Genomic DNA, 23,595 nt, shown 5'->3' on the forward strand with positions numbered 1-23,595 from the left:
ATAAATTATACAGACAGGACAAGTCTTTAATTCTGATGCCCTTAATTCCCTCAATTGAAATGTTTGTTTTTCTGCATAGCTCTATGTGATGTTGTGTTACGTCCAGAGAGGGTTAACCCTTTTCTCTGTCCAGTGGATCAGCTCTATAGGAGGGCCTGCTTCTGATGAACAAACTGGGTTTTGACCCAAATGGGCAGGACTGGGTTTTGACCCAAATGGGCAGGACTGGGTTTTGACCCAAATGGGCAGGACTGGGTTTTGACCCAAATGGGCAGGACTGGGTTTTGACCCAAATGAGCAGGACTGGGTTTTGACCCAAATGAGCAGGACTGGGTTTTGACCCAAATGGGCAGGACTGGGTTTTGACCCAAATGGGCAGGACTGGGTTTTGACCCAAATGAGCAGGACTGGGTTTTGACCCAAATGAGCAGGACTGGGTTTTGACCCAAATGAGCAGGACTGGGTTTTGACCCAAATGGGCAGGACTGGGTTTTGACCCAAGTGGGCAGGACTGGGTTTTGACCCAAATGGGCAGGACTGGGTTTTGACCCAAATGAGCAGGACTGGGTTTTGACCCAAATGGGCAGGACTGGGTTTTGACCCAAATGAGCAGGACTGGGTTTTGACCCAACAGCTTTAGACAACTTTATCCTCTATGTTAGTCATTTACAGAAACGGTTTATCTCCTGGCAAACCCATGCTATATAAAATGTCTCTCTTTCTCTATCTCCAGAGGGAATGCGCTAACTTCATCAAGGTGTTGCAGCCTTTTAACCAGACCCATCTGTATGTATGTGGAACCGGAGCCTTCCACCCTGTCTGCGCCTACTTGGAGGTGGGGAAGAAACTAGAGGTATACCAACCGGTAGTACCCTGTTCAGACATCTGTCAGCTTACTGCAGTTATAGCTCTAGTATTCTACTATTTACTAACCAGTATGAACCTTGGTAGAAGAAAAGGGGAAGGGGGATACCTAGTCAGTTGTACAACTGAATGCATTCAACGGAAATGTATCTTCCGCATAGGGCATGTCATGGTTCTGACTGATTCAAGTCTTGTGTGAGCTACAGCTAGACTATAGTATTAAGAAAAACTCTTCACTGAAATGTGATATTATGGTTTTGGGTTTCGATTTAAAATCATAAGCCGTGGAGTGTGAGGTAATCTCTCGTAACGATTCGCTCATGGCCTTAGGAAAAGTTTTATTCATTCAGTAAATGAGGTGGAAAATTAAACAGAGTTTCATCGTTTAGAGGTTCCCAATTCGCTGTGTGTGTGTGTGTGTGTGTGTGTGTGTGTGTGTGTGTGTGTGTGTGTGTGTGTGTGTGTGTGTGTGTGTGTGTGTGTGTGTGTGTGTATGTGTGTGTGTGTGTGTGTGTGTGTGTGTGTGGTGTGTGTGCGTGTGTGTGTGTTCTATGTCTCCTCTCAATGTTAGTGAGTCAGGCTTATAAATGTGTTTCCTATTCATTAGACTGCAGTCATTTTCAGAGAATTAGAGAGGGAGAATAGCTCTGAGAATAGCAGTCTCCTCTCTTTACTGCCCTGACTGTGGCCCCTGGTTGAAGTGACTCTAGGAGAAGGTAAAACATCTCATTCTGAAAAAATAGAGGTATTTTATTTCCAAGACGCCAACATCATGCGTTGATGTCAATAGGACAATGCAATAAACTCTGAATTCTAAATGCTCTTTATGTTGACCTATTTTTCATGTAATAGGACAGTGTGTTCAGGCTGGAGCCCCTGATAGAGAACGGTCGAGGGAAGAGCCCTTATGACCCCAAGCTGCTCACAGCGTCCATGCTCATCGGTGAGTGACCCAAACAAACAAGCATACTCAACTTTTTTTTAAGGCACCAATTTCCCCCAGAACTGTTCACCACATAAAGAGGGAGTTGTACCTCTTCTCTCATCTCCACTCATTCATTAAGCATATTTACAGCTGAGAGGAAGTGGGTGAATGACAGGGCTGGCTATATATAGTGTTCATCATTAGGAGTGCTCTACAGTGGACACCCACTCATTTCCATGCCTATGTGTAGTGGACGCATGTGTGTGTGTCAGCTTCATTTCTTCACCATGTTCAGGACCAGTCATACTTTATGACATCACATCGCTCCAACCAATAGATGGTCATTTTCCATCACCCTTTATCTCCTCCTGTCTCTCTCTCTCTCTCTCTCCTCTTACCACATCTCCTTGCTTCTCTTTCTCACATCTCTGATTTCTCCTCTCATCCATGTCTCCTCTCTCTCGCTCTGTCTCGCTCTCTTACCCTGCATCCCTCCTTCTTTCTCTCCTCTTTGTCTTTTCACCTTTATCCCTCCTCTCTCTCTCACTCTCTCTATCTCTCCTATTACCCCGTCTCCCTCCTTCTCTTTCAATCCTCTTCCTCCTGTCAGCCCTGTCTACCTACTCCTCTCTCTCCTCGATCTTCTCCCACCCATGTCTCCCCTTCTCTCTTTTTCTTAATCCCCCTCCCTCCTTTAATGCTCTCTTAATGCAACCACCTGGCCCTCTTAGTCTCTTCCTGTTAAATCTGACTTTCACACTTACTTGTTCTGGTTTATTATCTGATAGATGGAGGTGTTCCTTGTGAGAACACATTCTACTTGTACTGTTAAGCCTGCAACCACCATACTGTACCTGATAGACTAATACAGACACGAAAGGTCATGAGACGCACACACACACAGGATACACAAACACTCACATGCACACGCACAAAAACATATATTGCAGCATGCACACACACGTTCACACATACACCTGATATTGTCCTACTCCCCTGTCCTCCAGATGGCGAGCTGTATTCTGGGACGTCAGCGGACTTCATGGGGCGGGATTTTGCCATCTTCCGTACGTTGGGACAGCATCACCCCATTAGAACTGAGCAACACGACTCCCGCTGGCTGAATGGTGAGATGGAAATAAAGATCATTCTCAGTTCTGATGTTCTCAGTTCAGTGAACTATGCTTGCATGATGAAAAACCTTGCTTGAGTCCTGAAGACTTGTGTTAGCTCCCCAAGATGATACCCAGGCTATAGCTCAGCAGGCTAACAGTCTGTTGGCATGCAGACCAGTCTGATTTAATGCATTTCATCTCAAATTGAGACAGAAAGTGTTTCAAAGACAGAAACTAAAAAGACAGAAACTGAGACAGCAAGTTTTTCACAGAGTAAGAGAACAAAGGAGACATACAGAGAAGACAGAGAAGCGTGAGAGGGAGGACAAAAGAAGGTGTGAAAGGGAATAACAAAAATAGGTAGCATTAAGTTTAAATCCTCCATGATTGACATGGCTGTGGTGGGGGAGTGGTAGCAGACACAGTGGCTCGATTGCAACAAACAGGCAGAACCCAACACGCTCCTGAGGTTATCGCTGGATTTCTTAAAACGCTACAAATGGGAAATTACATGCACCTGTGGCCTAAACTAAGCTGCATTGCAACAAAAAACCCACAAGGATAGACCAGCAGATCAATTGATCTCTCGCTGTTACCATGTCAAGTGATTATGCCAATGACTGTATGCGGACAGCTAGTCTAGATTCTTTACTCTTGCCCCCAATGAAATATTGACTCACTCTGTGTGCAATATATCACGACTCAGGATATGACCCAGATGCAGACACAGGAGGCGGATAGTTCAATACTATTTATCATACAGAGGGGCATGCAAAGGGCAGGTCGAGGGCAGACAGAGGTTCCTAATCCAAGGCACGGTCAAACAGGGACAGAACGGCAGGCAGGCTCAGGGTCAAGACAGGCAGATAGGTCAGATCTGGGAAGACTAGAAAAACAAACTTGAGAGCAGGAGGAACGGGAAACACGCTGGTAAGACCTGACAAGACAAGACAAACTGGCACAGACAAACAGAAAATGCAGGTATAAGTACACAGGAGATAATGGGGAAAAATGGGAGACACCTGGTGGGGGGTGGAGACAGGCATAAGACAGGTGAAACAGATCAGGGTGTGACAGTACCCCCATCCTCCTCCTGGTGGCGCAACCTGGAGTCCTAACTGGGCACATAGCTTGTTGACCGGGGTGCCGGAACTCAGTGATGAGGGCTGTGTCCAGGATGTTCCTAGTGGTAGCCCTGCACCTCTCCTCGGGGCCATAACCCTCCCCGTCAACCAGGTACTGGAATCCCCTGCTCGAGGTCGAACATTCAGGAGGCGCCTATATGCAGGTTTGGTCGTCGATTGGTTGGGGGGAGGGGTGGGCCTGGAGACACAAGACAAAGGGCTATGAGACAGAGGTTTAATTCCTAGACACATAAAAAGTGGGATGTACAGTGGGGCAAAATAATTATTTAGTCAGCCACCAATTGTGCAAGTTCTCCCACTTAAAAAGATGAGAGAGGCCTGTAATTTTCATCATAGGTACACTTCAACTATGACAGACAAAATTAGAAAAAAAAATCCAGAAAATCACATTGAAGGATTTTTAATGAATTTATTTGCAAATTATGGTGGAAAATAAGTGTTTGGTCAATAACAAAAGTTTATCTCAATACTTTGTTATATACCCTTTGTTGGCAATGACAGAGGTCAAACTTTTTCTGTAAGTCTTCACAAGGTTTTCACACACTGTTGCTGGTATTTTGGCCCATTCCTCCATGCAGATCTCCTCTAGAGCAGTGATTTTTTTAGGGCTGTTGCTGGGCAACACGGACTTTCGACTCCCTCCAAAGATTTTCTATTGAGATCTGGAGACTGGCTCACGAAGCCACTCCTTCGTTGCCCGGGCAGTGTGTTTGGGATCATTGTCAAGCTGAAAGTCCCAGTCACGTTTCATGTTCAATGCCTTTGCTGATGGTTTTCACTCAAAATCCCGATACATGGCCCCATTCATTCTTTCCTTTACACGGATCAGTCGTCCTGGTCCCTTTGCAGAAAAACAGCCCCAAAGCATGATGTTTCCACCTCCATGCTTCACAGTAGGTATGGTGTTCTTTGGATACAACTCAGCATTCTTTGTCCTCCAAACACGACGAGTTGAGTTTTTACCAAAAAGTTATATTTTGGTTTCATCTGACCACATGATATTCTCCCAATCTTCTGGATCAGCCAAATGCTCTCTAGCAAACTTCAGACGGGCCTGGACATGTACTGGCTTAAGCAGGGGGACACGTCTGGCACTGCAGGATTTGAGTCCATGGCGTGGCGGCGTAGTGTGTTACTGATGGTAGGCTTTGTTACTTTGGTCCCAGCTCTCTGCAGGTCATTCACTAGGTCCCCCCGTGTGGTTCTGGGATTTTTGCTCACCGTTCTTGTGATCATTTTGACCCCACGGGGTGAGATCTTGCGTGGAGCCCCAGATCAAGGGAGATTATCAGTGGTCTTGTATGTCTTCCATTTCCTAATAATTGCTCCCACAGTTGATTTCTTCAAACCAAGCTGCTTACCTATTGCAGGTAAGCAGGACAGGCTGGCTGATGACCCAATGGGGCTCCTGACGGGAGCCAGGATGGCAGGTGAGTCTGGAGGAAAGGGCCCGTACCGGGACCGGAGAACGGACAGAGTCCGGGACAAACATCCAGTTAGCATGTAGGAGATTTAAGGAAATTTAAGTGAGTGAATAACAGCCTTGAGCCTGCCTTGAATTGAGGCACTAGGCAGTTCAGACACATTCCAGATTCTTATGGTCAGTCCGATACTAAGAATGGATGTTCCGCCACCTCTAACCAATGCCTCCACTCCTCCAACGCCATCTTAACTGTGAGTAGCTCTCAATTTTTCACATCATAGTTCCTCTCAGCTGGGTTAAGACGATGGGAAAGGAAGGTGCAGGGATGCAGCTTTTAGTCCTGGGCAGAACACTGGGACAGGACAGCCCCTACTCCGATGTCGGAGGCGTCGACCTCCACCACAAACTGATGGGACGAGTCCGGGTGGATTAAGATGGGAGCTGTAGTGAAACGATGCTTGAGATTTGAGAATGCCCGGTCTGCTGTTGGAGACCATATGAAAGGAACCTTGGGAGAGGTGAGTGCTGAGGAAGGAGGAAGCCAAGGTGCTGCAATGCTGGATGAAGCGGCGGTAGAAATGAGCAGATCCCAGAAAATGTTGCAACTGCACTCTGGATGTGGGTTGAGGCCAATCCACCACCGCTCTCACCTTGTCAGAATCCATCTGAATATTTCCTGTACCGATGACTTATCCTAGGAAGGAGATGGTGGAGCAATAGAATTCACATCTCTGCTTTAACAAACAGCTGGTTCTCGAGGAGATGCTGGATGAACTGTTGGACACGGAGGACGTGCTCTTGAGCTGACTGGGAAAAATGAGGAGGTCGCCAAGGTAGACAAACACGAACTGGTTCAACATGTCGTGGAGCACATCGTTGACAAGGGCCTGGAACACTGCGGGAGCGTTGGACAATCAGAATGGCATCACTAGGTACTCGTAGAGCCCGCTCTCCATTTCGAAGGCTGTCTTCCATTTGTCTCCTTCCCGTATCCAAACAAAATAGCAGGTGTTTCGAAGGTCCAACTTCGAGAAGATGGTAGACCCCTGGAGAGGTACGAAAACTGAGGAGATGAGTGGTAACGGTTTTTAACCGTGATATCATTAAGGCCCCGGTAGTCGATACACGGACGCAGGGTTTTGACCTTTTTCTCCACAAAGAAGAACCCTGCACCAGCAGGGGAGACAGATGGATGAATACTCCCTGCCGCAAGAGAGTCCCCAATGTACTTCCCCATAGTCTTGGTCTCCGGACCCGACATGGAATAAAGTTGGCCCCGAGGTGGTGTAGTACCCGGGAAGAGGTTGATGGCGCAGTCGTAGGGTCGATACGGAGGAAGAAATGCGGTGCGTGCCTTATTGTAAACCTTCTGGAGGTCCTGGTACTCCGCAGGAACAGAGGAGAGATCCGAGGCTTTTCCCAAGCCCACAAAAAGACATTCCCGGGGCAGGCTGTGCTGACTTCAGACAATGTGCATGACAAAACGGACTCCAACCCATGATAGATCTAGGAGCCCAGTCGATCACGGGATTGTGCCTCTGGAGCCATGGAAACTCCAAAACCATGGGTCCATAAGGGGATTCGATGAGTAGGAACTGCATAGACTCACTGGGATTACCTGACACTCGCAGGTTGACAGGAACCGTATTGTGGGTAACTCTGCCAATAAAGTACCCATCCAGCACAGTGACATGCAAGGGAATGGAAAGGGGTTGTGTGGAGATACCCAGCTCCGACACTAGGGGAGTGTCCATAAAACTCTTGTCGGCCCCAGAGTCAATGAGCACCCAGAGAAATTGGGACCGGTCACCCCACAGCAGGATGACATGAAGATGGGTACAAGTAATGAGCAGATTGGAAACTCCCCGTATGGCTCACCAGCATATTCATAATACTGATGAGCCTGGTCTTTTAACGGACAGGTTGATATGTAATGTCCTGAAGTACCACAATACAGACAGCTCTTGGTGCTCAGTCTGTGCAAGCATTCAACAGGGGACAATCCTCCCCAGTTGCATGGGCTCCAGAGGAGATGAGTCGACTGCCCTCTGAGATTCCCGAGGGAATTCGGGTGATGTCGGATTCTCTCGGCCCTGTAGACTTCGGGAACTTCCAGGATTCTTCAGAGGCGAGGTGGGAATCATGGATGAGTGAGTGTGGCCAGGAACAGACCTCCTCCTCTCCCTCCTACGTTCCCGTAGCCACCCATCGATCCGTATGGTCAAAGCTATGAGAGAGTCGAGATCCAACGGCAGCTCCCGGTCTGCGAGCTCATCTTTAATCACCTCTGATAATCCATGAAGGAACGTGTCGAACAGGGATTCAGGGTTCCAGGCACTCTCGGCGGAAAAAGTGCCAAAATCCACTGCATAGTCTGCCACACTACAGGAGTCTTGATGCAGTTGAAGAAGCTTTTCAGCAGCCTCTCTTCTGGACAACGGAGAATCAAACACCTTTCTTTCTTTCACAAACTCCAGACTGAGACAAATGGTTAATTGTTGCTCCCACACCACCGTAGCCCAGGCAAGTGCTCTCCCAGACATGAGAGTTATCAGGTACACTAATTAAGAAGGCTGCGGCTCGAAGATGAGGGAGCACTGGGAGAGAAACTCCTGGCAGGTTCCTAGATTTCCAGCATAGTGCTTCAGAGGAGGTAAGTGGGGTTTACAGAAAGCTGGGGAAGGCTGGGGAGAAACGCCAATGATTACTGAGATTCTAGAAGGTTACCGTAGTGGCTTTCTGCCTGCTTGGGAGCAAACAGCGTTGCGGAGTTGGCCCGAGTCTGCTGGGTCAGTCATGGACAGTTCGTACTATCACGACTCAGGATATGAACCAGATGTAGACACAGGAGTGGGATAGTTCCATATTATACAAAGGGGCAGGCAAAGTGCAGGTCGAGGGCAGGGAGAGGTCTGTAATCTAAGGCAGGGTCAAACAAGGACAAAACAGCAGGCAGGCTCAGTGTCAGGACAGGCAGATAGATCAGATCCGGGAAGACTAGAAAACAAAGTTGAGAGCAGGAAAAATGGGAAACATGCTGGTAAGATCTGACAAGCCAAAACGAACTGGTACAGACAAACGCAAGTGTAAATACACAGGAGATAATGGGGACAAATGGGAGACACCTGCTGGGGGGTGGAGACAAGGCAGGTGAAACAGATCAGGGTGTGACACAATAATAGTGTTAAACATTCTTTTTTAATGACTACCTCGTCGCTGTACCCCACACATACAATTATCTGTAAGGTCTCTCAGTCGAGCAGTGAATTTCAAACACAGATTCAACCACAAAGACTAGGGAGGTTTTTCCAATGCCTCTCAAACAAGGGCACCTATTGGTAGATGAAAAAAAAGACATTGAATATCCCTTTGAGCATGGTGAAGTTACAACAAAGGTACAGGCGTCCTTCCTAATTCAGTTGCCAGAGAGGAGGGAAACTGTTCAATGATTTCACCATGAGGCCAATGGTGACTTTAAAACAGTTACAGTTTAATGGCTGTAATAGGAGAAAACTGCAGATGGATCAACAACATTGTAGTTACTCCACAATAATAACCTAAATGATTAGAGTGAAAAGAAGGAAGCCTGTACAGAATAAAAATATTCCAAAACATGCATTCTGTTTGCAATAAGGCACTAAAGTAAAACTGCAAAAAATGTGGCAAATAAATGTACTTTACGTCCTGAGTACAAAGTGTTACGTTTGGGGCAAGTCCAACACAACGTATTACTGATTAAGCCTCTTCATATTTTCAAGCATGGTGGTGGCTGCACCATGTTATGGGTATGCTTGTCATCAGCAATGACTAAGGAGTGTTTTAGGATAAAAGGAATAGAGCTAAGCACAGGAAAAATACTAGAGGAAAAGCTGGTTCAGTCTGCTTTTCAACAGACAATTAGAGACATTTACCATCGGAATTGGAAACAAATAAAATAATAAGAATTGACTACACTATCAACAGTAGTATTCCATTCATACAACATGTCGGATAAATTGCCACAATAGATTTCGCCCTTAATAGATTTCTCCCTTAAATCGCCCTTAGTCTGCTCATAAAGTAGGACTAAGTTGTTCCGATGATACTGTAACACCAACCAGAGGGCGAAATGGTCTTGAAAAATATTGGCTGCAATCAAGACTAAAAGATAACCTTGAAATCCACGTCAGGGAACAGTTATTTTCTGCCAAATGTTGGTTGCAATTGAGATCAGCTGTTCGGGTGATGTTAGCATGTATTGATGGTTTAATAACAATAAATCAGCTGATGATAATCTGGTGGCTTCCGATGGTTGCAATTGGCCCACTATGCGTTTTACTGGGGAAGAAGTTTCTGATTCCCATTTCATAATTTCTTAAATATTATATATTTTTGTGTAGATCCCAGGTTTGTGAGTGTCCATCTGATCCCAGAGAGTGACAACCCCGAGGATGACAAGATCTACCTGTTCTTCAGAGAGAACGCTATGGATGGGGAACACGCAGGGAAGGCTACACACGCACGCATCGGACAGCTCTGCAAGGTACTGTACACATTCAGAACACAAACACATTTAGACACCTCAGACTAAAACAGCTCCCTCTATCTCAAACAGAGTTGATGAATGACAGTGATTTCCATAATGGATGCTTTCCTAACCAGTTATCTCTCTCCTCTCAGGTTATATTTAGTTTTTTTTTGTGCTTGGTGTGGTTCTCTTACTGAGGAAAACCTGAGAGAGAGAGGTGGTTTAAAAATGACACTGGAGCCAGAGAGAGAGAGAGAGTAAATAACAATGGTGGTACTGTTACAAAAGGGTTCTTCAGCTGTTCACGTAGGAGAACCCTTATTGGTTCAAGGTGCAACCTTTTTGGGTATAACCCAAAAGTGTTATACCTGGATCCTAAAATGGTTATTCAAAGTGTTCTCCTATGGGGACAGCCAACATCTTCTAGATTGAACCTTTTTTTCTGAGTGTAGGATGATGGCTGGTATTGGCAGAGACTGGTGTCTCCTCTGTCACCCTTTAGCCTGCCCAACACACACAATTACACACACAGACACAGACACGCACACACCCTCCCAGCCTGATCTCTCAGTATGTGAGGTATCTGCTTTTCTCTAGTCAACACAATGCATTCATTATTTATAATGCCATATAAATTTAGGCTGAGCATATTTGGGGCGTCGGTCTTAATAGACCGTCAACAATCACTGGGAGCCTGTATTCTGTCGATGTGTGCAGAAAAACAAAGTCACTTTTTATTTTGATAACGTATTATGAGAATCTGTAAGACAGCTGCATTAAGCCATTGTTGTCTTTGCAGGTGTCAATCATAGTTAATATAACAAAATGCAGTTACTGTATTGCAGTATTGTTTTGTGGGGGATGTAGTAAATATTTGGACTCTGGTTTCCTCTAACAGAATGACTTTGGAGGCCACAGGAGTTTGGTGAATAAGTGGACTACTTTCCTGAAGGCCAGACTGGTGTGTTCTGTACCTGGACTCAATGGCATAGACACACACTTTGACGAACTACGTGAGTGTTTACATTAGCCTTTGTGTTGCATGTTATGTGTCTGTGTGGCTGGAAAAGGGGGCTGTGGTGTGTGAGAGTGTGTTTTGGGCAAACAAATATCACATGTATACCAGTCTACTGTATTCTGTTTATTCCTGACACTAACTCTTCTTTTTGTTGTTTTTGTTCTCAGAGGATGTGTTTCTGATGAGCGCTAAGGATCCCAAGAACCCCACCATCTATGCAGTGTTCACTACATCCAGGTACTTACTTCAGTCAGCCACCTGTCTACAGGTGGATCGTGAATGGATCCTGCAGAAGATTGTTGTAGTAGATGTGTATCTCTAATTGATTCTCTCTCTCTCTCTCTCTCTCTCTCTCTCTCTGTCTCTCTCTCTGTGTCCCTCAGTAACATCTTCAAGGGCTCAGCAGTGTGTTTGTACAGCATGGCAGACATCAGAAGGGTGTTTCTAGGTCCCTATGCCCACAGGGACGGCCCTAACTATCAGTGGGTTCCCTTCCCCGGAAGGGTACCGTACCCACGACCTGGCACGGTGAGGGCATGATGGGGTTTTTGGGTGGGGGAGGGACACACTTTACATAAAGGGGCTATACATAAGGCATACATACCACCTTTATAACATTTTGAATTGTAAACTAGTGGAAGACATGAAGGAACATAGTAATGGATGTTTTTTAATCCACAGTGCCCCAGCAAGACATTCGGAGGATTTGATTCAACAAAGGACTTGCCTGATGATGTCATAACATTTGCGAGAGGACACCCAGCGATGTTTAACCCCATCTATCCCATCAACAACAGACCAATCATAGTCAAGACGGACACGGACTACCAGTTCACACAGATAGTGGTGGACAAAGTGGAGGCTGAGGACGGACAGTATGACGTCATGTTCATAGGCACAGGTACACACACTCACACACACACATGCACACACACGCACACATGTGCACACACACACTAAGAATGTGTGTCTGTTGTTTCTGCGTTGTAGACATGGGTAAAGTGCTGAAGGTGGTGTCCATCCCCAGAGGGTCCTGGCATGACCTGGAAGAGGTTCTACTGGAGGAGATGACTGTGTTCAGGGTAGCTCCTACTGCTATCAGATCATGTTTATGTTAAAGTCATGCAGCTGAAACAACATCACAATTATTACTTTATCAAAATATGGGTTTATAACATTTGGGACATTTCTCATGTATTTTGTCCTAGGAGCCAACTGCTATTACAGCGATGGAACTCTCCACGAAGCAGGTAACCAATGCTGATCATATTCCTCATGACACGAAGAGAACAGGAAAAGGAATGGGTGTACTAGAACGTCCTACATTATAGAATCATGGCCTTAGTGAAGCTACAGACACTTAACACAGCCCATATAATACAGATCCACTCTCTAAACAGAGATACGTCATATTTCTGACAGGCAGAGTCAGCTACATTCATATGTAATGAAGTAGTGGTGCTTCTAGGTGAGTGTATCCCACTAGTAGTCAGCTTTCATCAACACAAAACAGTGTTTAAATCCCCCACTTACTGTACACACTAAGCTGCAGAAGAGAGGGACACGACTATAGAAGAAGAATTTAACTCAATTGTATCTATGCTATTTATAAAAATGAATTGTATTCTTAGTACAGACTTGATGTGACCTGTCAACGTCATGGGTAACACCTAGCCTGAGGACTGTAATAAGGACAAAATAAACACTTGTTAGAAGTGTGATGATGCTGACTGATGCTGACTGTCTAAGACGGATGTCAACCAACAGATCTCTTGTGATAATACAATGGTAGAAATACTGTGCTGTAGAAACCTTCACCTGTAACAATATGACGAGGCCTTTTTTTACTGTACTGTACCAGGCACTGAGAACCTTTCTAAACCATTTGACATTTGCATAATGCAAAAAATATGGTATCATGTATTTAGAATCTTTCCTGTTCTGTTTCCACAGCAACAGTTGTACCTAGGCTCAGATCTAGGCATTTCCCAGATGCCTTTGCATCGCTGTGAGGTGTACGGGAAGGCGTGTGCTGAGTGCTGTCTAGCTAGAGACCCTTACTGTGCCTGGGATGGGACCGAGTGCTCACGATACTTTCCCATGGCCAAGAGGTACACACACACACACACTCATCGCATAGTCAACATTCAAGCACTATTTATCCCATTCAAAGACTGTAAATATTGAGTACATTGAGTACAGAAAATCAGATCTGTTAGCCCTGAAGGTAGCCAGGTCACATTTCTCCCTGAGACACAGAAACATACCCTGAGCTGTGTTTACTGGCAATGAGAACTAATGTTAGTCATATCTGCAGGCAGACTGTCTGGGTGAGTGCAGGGTGAAATAAAGTGTTAGAAGTTCTAGCTGTTCACGGGAGGAGTGTGCGGTGTGGGTGTGGGTGTGGGTGTGTGTGTGTGTGTGTGTGTGTGTGTGTGTGTGTGTGTGTGTGTGTGTGTGTGTGTGTGTGTGTGTGTGTGTGTGTGTGTGTGTGTGTGTGCACTGTAGCCTCCCACCCACGCATAAAGTCTCCATTGGGTTATTGATTTGAGCTTTAGCCTGAAGCTCTCATATTTCTACATATTTTAGACTCTGAATACTCTGATACTCTCAGAGAGAACAGCCCTGTGGGGAAGGGAAGATATGTGAGAGAAGACACTTGTTCTTTCTCAATGAATAAATCTCTGTTCTGTTTCTCACTCTGGATATTCCATTGTTTATTCAGTCATTGTTTACAATACATGTGTGTGTTTCGAATCCATCCCCTCTGTATCCTTGGCTGAGAGTAACTGTGTTAGTCAGGCTGTGTAAAATAGCTATGAGTGACTGATTGATTGGATTCCTCAGCCACCCTGTAATTAGAACTAAGCCGGTCTACAGTGGAATGAAGCTCACTGGTGTTAGCTAATCTGCCTGGCTGGCTCACAACCACAAGTACAGCACATCCAAAACCACACACATGCACATGCATACTCGCAAACTGAGTGTTGACGTGTCTTTTTGCAGGAGGACAAGGAGACAGGACATCAGGAATGGAGACCCTTTAACCCAGTGTTCAGACCTGCAGCATCATGGTATGTATTCACAAATAAACCTCCTCATGGAAGATTCCTCTCTTCCCTTCACATTATAATGGTGCTGAGTTCACATTGTGTTCACAGTATGATCTGTGTGTGTGTCCCTGTAGATAACCTGAATGTGCAGCCCACGGTGCTGGATAAGACAGTGTATGCAGTGGAGAACAGCAGTACGTTCCTGGAGTGTAGCCCCAAGTCCCAGAGAGCACTCACCTACTGGCAGTACCAACAAGTCAACGACGACAGGAGACAAGACGTATGAAACCGTACACTAGTCCTTACACATAACACAGCATTTCAATCATGATGTCCATCAAATGACCGGTACACTGTTCAGTGCATTACATAAATGACTGCATACTGTATTACAGATACAGGTACTGTGTCTGAGCTGCAGATCTACAAAGAATATTGAACATATGGATCTCAAATGTGGTGTTGTTTATCTCAGTATGCTAGATAAAATTAAGTCAAGTGAAGCAAATATTGTTCTATTACTCATCTCTGTGCAGATCAAAGCAGAGGATCGTTTTGTCCGTACGGAGCAGGGCCTGCTGATCCGCATATTGAACAAAAAGGATTCTGGGACGTATGTGTGCCAGACTGTAGAACACGGCTTCATGCAGACGCTCCTAAGGGTCACCCTGGAAGTCATCGACACTGAACGCCTCGACGAGCTCATTCACCGTGATGACGAAACCGCCACACACACCGCTGCCACACACACCACCTCCTGGGACATGCCCCCAGCCCGGGAATCGTCCAATCAGAAGCTATGGTACCGTGACTTCCTGTCATTAGTGAACCACCCGACCCTGAACAGCGTGGATGAGTTCTGTGAGCAGGTGTGGAAGAGGGAAAAGAAGCAGAGGAGGCAGAAAGCACACCTATCCCAACAGGTCCAGCTACACCAGCAGCAGCAGGGCCTCGTGCACGCTCACACCCACGTGAACGCCCATGGGCTTGCGGCCAAGTGGAAACACCTGCAGGAGAGGCAGAAGGGCCGCAACCGTCGGACCCACGAACTGGAGAGAGCCCCCCGCAGCGTCTGACCTCGCACCGACTAAATCCCATGACCCCGCCTGACCCCCAACCCCTAATCCATGTACACTGTCCTCATCCTCAGATCCCCCCTGAACCTCCTCCCCTGCCTCATCTCTCCTTACAGAGATAAAGACTCGTTCCACACTGACTTTGTACAGAGAATCTCAACTGGAAACAAAGGCAATATCCCGCCCTGGTCTGTGCGTGTAGGCTGCGTGGCCACCCATGTTTACAGTGACACGGCACAGAGACAAAGGATGTTACAGGACACCAGGTGATACAGTACTATTCTATAATCTCAGCTGGCCTCTGTAGCCCCAGCACCATGGAGGGACAGTGTTAGCCAACATGTGGACTGGACTCCACGTACTGCAGAATAACTTATTGAAAACATGGCTCTGTCTCCACTGTAGTGTAGCTTTGTTTGTTAGTCGTGTCTCGTCATTGTTGTCCACCCAGATATAGTAGTTAGCTTCTCCTAACAACCACTATCTTGGAACAAGGGATGATAGTGTTTGATGAAATGACGGAGCAGGGACGGACCTCGTGTGTATCACAAGGACATAACTACATACAGGTCATGTAAAGCACAACAGTATGATGTTGATTGGTTTCTATGAGAAATGAAGAGTCCTAAGGAGAGAGGAGGATGACTGAGCACTGCAAGATACTTCAGAGTAGCCGTGGATTTACAACTAATTATGTTATTCTAACTTAAATCAGAAATGTAAATGTGCTTTGACACATCCTCATGCTAAAGGGAATGGTTTGCGGTTATCTTGTTACATGATGTTGTTTCCCCATTAACAAATGTATTTAACAGAAGGTGATTGGGTTTTTCCCGAAAGCAGTAGGTAAATAAAGTATCCAACATGATTCTGAAAGTCACTGTGTTAAGTGTAGAGATAGATAAGCTCTTCCAAGGCACAAATGTTTTCATGTTTTATTTAAACCTGTATCTTTTTGATTTGCTCAGAGCCCTGTATAAGTATTTGTTACATAGTGGAAGTGGACTTTATTTCCTTCATTTTATGTTTCAGTCCAACCACTGCATCCCATCTTAACTAAAACTTTAACATGTCTCTGCATCAACTTTGTCACATTGTTTGATTGAATCAATTTGCATACAAAACTTGTTTTCACCACATACAGTGCCTTCAGTATTCATGCTCCTTGACATAGTCCACATTTTGCTGCCTTAATTGAAAATGGATTAAATCAATACTTTTTTCACCCATCAACCCCATAATAACAAAGTGAAAACATGTATTTTTAATTGATTGTGATTTTATTGACAATGAAATACATAAATACCCATGAGTCAATACATATTAGAATGACCTTTATCAGCGATTACCGCTGTGAGTCTTTCTGGGTAGGTTTCTAAGAGCTTTGCACACCTGGATTGTACAATATTTGCACATTATTTTTTTAATTATTCAAGCTCTGTCAAGTTGGTTGTTGATCATTGCAATTACAGTCATTGTCAAGAACAGACTCAATTCGTTGGGGCATGGACTCTACATGCCCCAACGTTCCACAGGAATGCTGGCCCATGTTGACTACAATGCTTCCCATGGTTGTGTCAAGTTGGCCGGATGTCCGTTGGGAAGTGGATCATTCTTGAATTACATAGGAAACTGATGAGCATGAAAAACCAAGCAGCATTGCAGTTCTTTACACAAACCGGTTCACCTAGCACCTACTACCATACCCTGTTGAAAGACACATCTTTTATCTTGCCCATTCACCCTCTGAATGGCACACCTATACAATCCATGACTCAATTGTCTCAAGGCTTAAACATCCTTCTTTAACCTGTCTCTTCTCCTTCATCTACGCTGGTTGAAGTGAGTTTAACAAGTGACATCAATAAGGGATCATAGCTTTCACCTGGATTCACCTGGTCAGTCTATGGAAAGAGCAGGTGTTCTTAACATTTTGACACTCATTGTATATGTGTTTTAGGTTATTGTCCTACTGAAAGGTGAATTTGTCTCCTAGTGTCTGTTGGAAAGTGGACTGAATCAGGTTTTCATCTAGGATTTTACCTGTGCCTAGCTCTATTCATTTTCTTTTATCCTAAAAAAAAATTCCCCAGTTTTTGCAGATGACAAGCATACACGTAACATGATGCAGCCCCCACCATGTTTGAAAATATCAAGAGTGGTACTCAGTAATGTGTTGTTGAATTTGCCACAAACATAATGCTTTGTATTCCGGACATAAAGTTAATTTCTTTGCCACATTTTTTTCAGTTTACTTTAGTGCCTTATTGCAAACAGGATGCATGTTTAGGAATATTTTTATTCTGTACAGGCTTCCTTATTTTCCATTTAAAAGTCACAATTAGCCTCATGGTGAAATCATTGAGCAGTTTCCTTCCTCTCTGGCAACTGAGTTAGGAAGGACTCCTGTATCTTCTCAGTGGCTGGGTGTATTGATACACCATCCAAAGTGTAATTAATAACTTCACCATGCTCAAAGGGACATTCAATGTCAGTTTTTTTTGTATCCTTCTACCACTAGAAAACCTCCCTAGTCTTTGTGGTTGAATCTGTGGTGTTTGAAATTCACTGCTCGACCGAGGGACCTTACAATTATCTGTATGTGTGGGGTACAGAGATGAGGTAGTCATTCAAAAATTGTTTGTAAAAATGTCTAAAAACATAATTCCACTTTGACATGATGTGGTACTGTGTGTAGTCCACTGACACACAATCTAAATGTAATCTATTTTACATTCAGGATGTAACACAACAAAATGTGGAAAAAGTCAAAGGGTATGAATACTTTCTGAAGGTACTGTACATATATATTGATATACAGTATATCTACACTGTGAAAAATTATATGATATAAGTTTATCTATTTGAGAAACCATTGTGTAACATGTCATTATATGCCTGTAACTGTTACTTTATGATAACACCTACATGTAACATGTACATGCTGGCAAACAGGACCAACTAACAGAGCAAATACTTTCCACTCTTAAAAAAAACACCACTGGTGTTGTATGGAACATGCAGGGTTCTATTACAATATTTAGCATACCACTACTGTACCATCTGTCTATGTCTGTTTGCCCATGTCAGCCTGCAAATGTACTTTCAAGCATATCTTACACTTCCAGCAATACACACATGTATTTTGTTATTGTCCAGGAGTATATCTGTTCTATGTATCTTTCCTTGAATCACTACAATACTCTGAGAGTATGTACATCGGGAGATGTTTTTTTTCTGACATGTGTTTCTTCTGTACGTCAGGTGATGTTTCCTTTTGAAATATCTCAACACAGTGAGACATACAGAGACAGACAGATAATCTGGAATGTACAAACCGGTGAACATAACATAAACATTGAAGAGTAAATCCCATGGTCCAACAGTATGCCACTGTATACTAATTGCATGTGAATGCCATTCTAGTCTACTTTTGTTTCTATAACGATGCATTGTTTAATGTTGTTTGTGATGGTCTGCTCTTAGCTTAGAGGCAACACACATTTACCTGTTACTGAGGTGTAAAGACACACAGAACGAGTTACTGTAAGTACGGCATAAATGAAGTACTCTGGTGTATTCCACTGGCACTCAGAGATACTCTTGTTTATCTGGGCTGGAAATCACTTTGGATGCAAACATCTATACAGATCTGTCAATCACACATAGTTACAGTAAATATAAAGTATATTACAATGTAATTCTCATCAAACACAACAATGCAACATGGATCAGTACACATGGTCAGGTAGCAAGAGTATACATGATCTCCCAATTATCTGTATCAGTGTGGATGTTGAGATCCAGGTGGAACAGCCTAAGCAGAGTTTGAACCAGTGACATACTGCCTACAGAGTCCAGACCTCTTACAACAGGTGCTAGTGGGCTCACATAGTGAAGCAGTACAGAGGGTCTGTCTCTGTATAGGGATCAGTTCTTAAAGTGCCATACCAGGTCCTATTTTAGAGCCGGTATTCTACAGTATAAAAGGTGCTGATTCTCTGTACCATTCATCTCCGTCCCACTTCAACCACTGGCAGGGCTGCTGAGTGTAAATGAGGAAGTAAACTGCTGCTGCTGTATAGACTGTGTTTGGTATGATGATGATGATGACGACGATAATGACGATGATGTATTCTACTGTTCTAATAAAAACATCTTCCTAAAGCATGTTCTTATTGTCATGTGTTATTTGTGATATCTGAGATTGTTACTCTACACTGCCACAATGTTACTATGTTATATGACTGAAGCCCACGGTGGACTTGGGCACATTAATCTATATAAAATATCAACTCCATGAGATGAGAGATCTGGTTGTCAAGGGTGATACAATAGTTGTAATACAATTGCAGTATTTTCAATTGTAAATAAACCATATTTACAGAGTTATACATTTAATTCAAACACAATGAACTTCCATGCGCTAAAGCTATAGACCTCTTGGTGCCAAAATGTAGTTGTTTTCATACATTTAGTTAAGAGCACACAGCCCATTAACCATCAGGATTAGATAAGATTTATAAATTACAAGCACTGAAAAGTATAATTGATGCTTGATGATTAATCATCTGGTCCTACGCTGAAATTCAACAAAAAATACATCTCTGCAGGTTGATGATATGGTTGTTTCACATAGCTGACATGCCTTTGCATTAGAACATCACTGTCTGTCTTGTGGTACGTGACTGCCCCCCTCTGGCAGAGCAGACCTTTGTCATCATGCATCAGTCACATCATCAGTCTGATTGGATAGACCTGTCGTCCCATCCCTCACCTCCAGGGGACACCACAACACTCACAAAGAACTGATAGGAGGGACAGAATGAGAGACAGACAGGGAGAAATACACTTCCCCTTTACTGTTGATTAAGAAGTAACTTCAGTATGAAATCACAAAATTAATTACCAATTGGCAATATGAATAAGAGTAGAAATGTAAAATAATCATGTCACTTTGGTAACCACACCACTGATTCAACACTCCGCACACTCACACACACACACACACACACACACACACACACACACACACACACACACACACACACACACACACATGCATCCACACACACACAAATGCATCCACTCACACACACACACACACACACACACGCACACGCACACGCACACGCACACGCACACACATGGAGGGATGGGGACTACTGGTGGTTCTCAGCTGGTTAGTTAGGGGTCGCAGCTTGTGAAATGTGTGATGTTTATACAGTGGGTCAATGGAAAATTCCAAAAGCAAAAAGCGAAGATTCCATTCTCTGTGATATATACTCCCATGTGTGTTTATTGACAACCTATTGACCCAGAGGTCTTCATCTATATTCATATAGCCATTGGTGGGTACTACACATGCAGATGCCAGTTACAGTTGACTTCAGATTCCATGCACAGACCATATGCATAGTGACAAGGGTCACTTGAAAGCAAAGTTTAGTACAGTTAGAGGGGCCTACAGCCCACTTTCACACCCTCCCCTTGAACCTCAACATGTCTGTCATTTACACCTGGAGAATGACCCCTCAGAACATTTATCACATTACAACAACTACAATAACATTATTTGAAATAAACCTTGCATGTGGCATTGGTACTTTCTTTCTTTCATTCGTTCATTCTTTCTTTCTCTTTTTGTCGCTCATCAAAGGCTTGTAGGGTTGTGTCGCTGCCCTGTCTCATTGAGTCAATACTGACACAGTTGAAGTGATTTACTGAAAAATCGAATTCTGCAGACTTGTGGATTGACTTGATCATGAGTCATGCCTTGGAGCAATCCTCATGCTCTCTAAATAGTCTGGGTGTGTACTCTGTTATTTTGAACCCCCTGAGTTGGCAGTATGCTCAATGTGTCAGAACATCACTAGTAGAGGAGAGGAACCTGTTTGAGTGTTAGCACTAACACTGATGTTGTGTTTTAACCTTGGCAGTAGCAGTGTATAAGTGCGTTTTAGCATTGGCAGTAAACCTCTAGGGCTGGACTATGCTTTGGTCTGGGTTCATTACCTCAGTTCCCACTTCCAAATGATCTGCTTTACTTCACTGTCGTTCTATGCTACCAACCAGATGGGTAAGAGAATGAGAGAGACGAACACAGCATAGCATGCGGGTGTTAACATCTCGGTGTTGAGGTAGAAATTGTTCTGAATGTAATATCTGAGTGTTGATTCTATTGGGTTAACACCAGTGGGATTGAAATTGATGCCACCTGTAGTGAATAAATGAAGTGTTATTTGAATCACAGTGGAATCAACATCCGTTAACTCTCTCAGAGACTCTCTCATTGTCGTATTTCCCAGCATGCTTTGTTACATGTTGCTTTTTAGAATAGTTTGTTTTAATATCTATGTTTCTGCATGCACATTCATTAATTGATCTTATACTACATTAAGATAAATAACATCACTTTTTTCTAAACTAATCCAATCTGTAAGTGGTTGAATTTATTTAACTCGTTAATGAGATGGTTTATTTAGTCTCCTTTTTTAATCTTCCCTATATTGGCAGTCATTCAAACTGCAGATTGCAGGTGATCTATGCATAGCCACTTCACCCCTACCTATACAATGATTCGGTACCGGTACCTCCTGTAAATAGCCTCGTTATTGTTATTTTATTGTGTTACTTTAAATTATTTTTTACTTTAGTTTATTTGGTAAATATTTTCTTAACTCTTCTTGAACTGTACTGTACTGAGCTTCTAAGTAAGCATTTCACGGTAAGGTCTATACTTGTCGTATTCGGCGCATGTGACAAATACAATTTTATTTTATTTTATTTTATCAAAAGTTCCAATACGCTTAATGCATTCTAGCACCGCCCACATTCCATTCCTCTTCATATGGGTTTCATTTCCGTTTGACTTCGGTTTGACTTCGAGCCCATCGCGATGTTGCACTAACTCAGGGAGGGAGGAGATGTCGCTAAATATGGATCAAATTTGTTGAAATTGTTCAATGACATTTGCATAATTTGTAAGCTACAGCAAGACATTAATGAGAAAATTTGAGTAAAATCTTTTCACGAGTGTTTCCACAGCATTATCGCTGCAAAACTGACACTAGCTAGCTAGCCTCTTTTTCATTTAAATAACATGGCTGGTTAGCTAGCTAGCATAAGAGAGGTCTGGCTAGCCTGTAACTTATGGTCGCTATTAAGTTGTGTAACAGAGCAAATGGTCTAGGTACTTATCATTTGTGACTCACCACCTGGATTCGGTCTTATGTTACAAAATTTAAAATTGTGTTTTTTTACATTGGATAAAAGTAGAGCTACAAGATGGTATATCATACACTGCATTTGAGGAACATTGGGAAAGTAATTCTGCTTTGAAAGTTGATCAACTTGTAAACATACTTTTGAGAAAATAGCCTTTGAATGTTTTGATATCTAGTGAAGAGCATCATGCATGATGGACCAGCTCCCGTCAGAAATGCCATACCATGGTTGCTAGTTTGAAGATGTAATCTGGAGCAGCTCCACTTTAGCTATCAATTCCACACTTCAAAACTTTTTTTAAAATCCGGATTACCAACACAGACTGATGACTAATATTAGTTTAAATTGGCTCAATTAGGAAGAACAACAACTGTTCAGAATGACATGTTCATGACTGTTGATATTCACAGGACTCTCCAAATGCTGTGTTGAACAAGCACCACGGATGAAGGATGGGGAGGAAATTAGACAGTTTCTCTCTACCAAACCTTCACCAAGTTGTCCAATCTTTGCTTCATGAACAATTGTTGCATCTTCTAAAATAAATAAAGGATACATTTAAAAAATATATGTTTTATTTATTTTACTCCTTGGTATCCAATTGTTGTAGTAGCTACTATCTTGTCTCATCGCTACAACTCCCGTACAGGCTCGGGAGAGACGAAGGTTGAATGTCATGCATCCTCCGATACACAACCCAACCAGTACTGCTTCTTAAAACAGCACACATCCAACACGGAAGCACCAATGTGTCAGAGGCTACACCGTGCACCTGGCAACCTTGGCTAGCGCACACACAGGAGTCGCTGGTGTGCGATGAGACAAGGACATCTCTACTGACCAAGCCCTCCCTAACCCGGACGACACTAGGCCAATTGTGCGTCGCCCCACAGACACGGCCAGTTACGACAGAGCCTGGTGTGAACCCAGGGACTCTGATGGCACAGATGGCACTGCAGTACAGCGCCCTTAACCACTGCACCACCCAGGAGGAACGGATACATTTTGTTAATTTTGTTTCTAACTTTTTTTTATAGATGTGAATAATTTAGGAGATCAGTAATATAATGTTGTTTTTATAAAAAAATCATTTTGTAAAGCACATAGACCTATTTCTCTGAAAAGCAACGTTAGATCCAGACTATGATATTAGCCAGAAGGCTCTGATGTAAGCTAGCTAACCAGTCAAGTCTATGGAAGAGGCTACCTTCCTAGCATCAGCTTTGCAGTGGTTATACTATG

General features: G+C 43.7%; 1 protein-coding gene across 1 annotated transcript in view; it reads left to right on the forward strand.

Annotated features, from left to right (window-relative positions):
* The window catches only part of LOC112218613 (semaphorin-3ab), a 55,734-nt gene extending 39,536 nt beyond the window's left edge, over positions 1-16,198 (forward strand). The window contains exons 4-17 of the mRNA XM_024379552.2: positions 734-853; positions 1,717-1,807; positions 2,797-2,916; positions 9,852-9,994; positions 10,878-10,992; positions 11,165-11,234; positions 11,381-11,525; positions 11,679-11,898; positions 11,988-12,079; positions 12,206-12,247; positions 12,951-13,108; positions 14,004-14,071; positions 14,185-14,330; positions 14,587-16,198. Coding sequence (XP_024235320.2) covers positions 734-853; positions 1,717-1,807; positions 2,797-2,916; positions 9,852-9,994; positions 10,878-10,992; positions 11,165-11,234; positions 11,381-11,525; positions 11,679-11,898; positions 11,988-12,079; positions 12,206-12,247; positions 12,951-13,108; positions 14,004-14,071; positions 14,185-14,330; positions 14,587-15,126 — 2,070 coding nt within the window. The 3' untranslated portion in view covers positions 15,127-16,198. The remainder of the gene's footprint in view (positions 1-733; positions 854-1,716; positions 1,808-2,796; positions 2,917-9,851; positions 9,995-10,877; positions 10,993-11,164; positions 11,235-11,380; positions 11,526-11,678; positions 11,899-11,987; positions 12,080-12,205; positions 12,248-12,950; positions 13,109-14,003; positions 14,072-14,184; positions 14,331-14,586) is intronic.
* The last annotated feature ends 7,397 nt before the right edge of the window (positions 16,199-23,595 follow it).

Source organism: Oncorhynchus tshawytscha, linkage group LG19, assembly GCF_018296145.1.
Source record: "Oncorhynchus tshawytscha isolate Ot180627B linkage group LG19, Otsh_v2.0, whole genome shotgun sequence".
In the NCBI taxonomy this organism is placed as follows: Eukaryota; Metazoa; Chordata; class Actinopteri; order Salmoniformes; family Salmonidae; genus Oncorhynchus; species Oncorhynchus tshawytscha.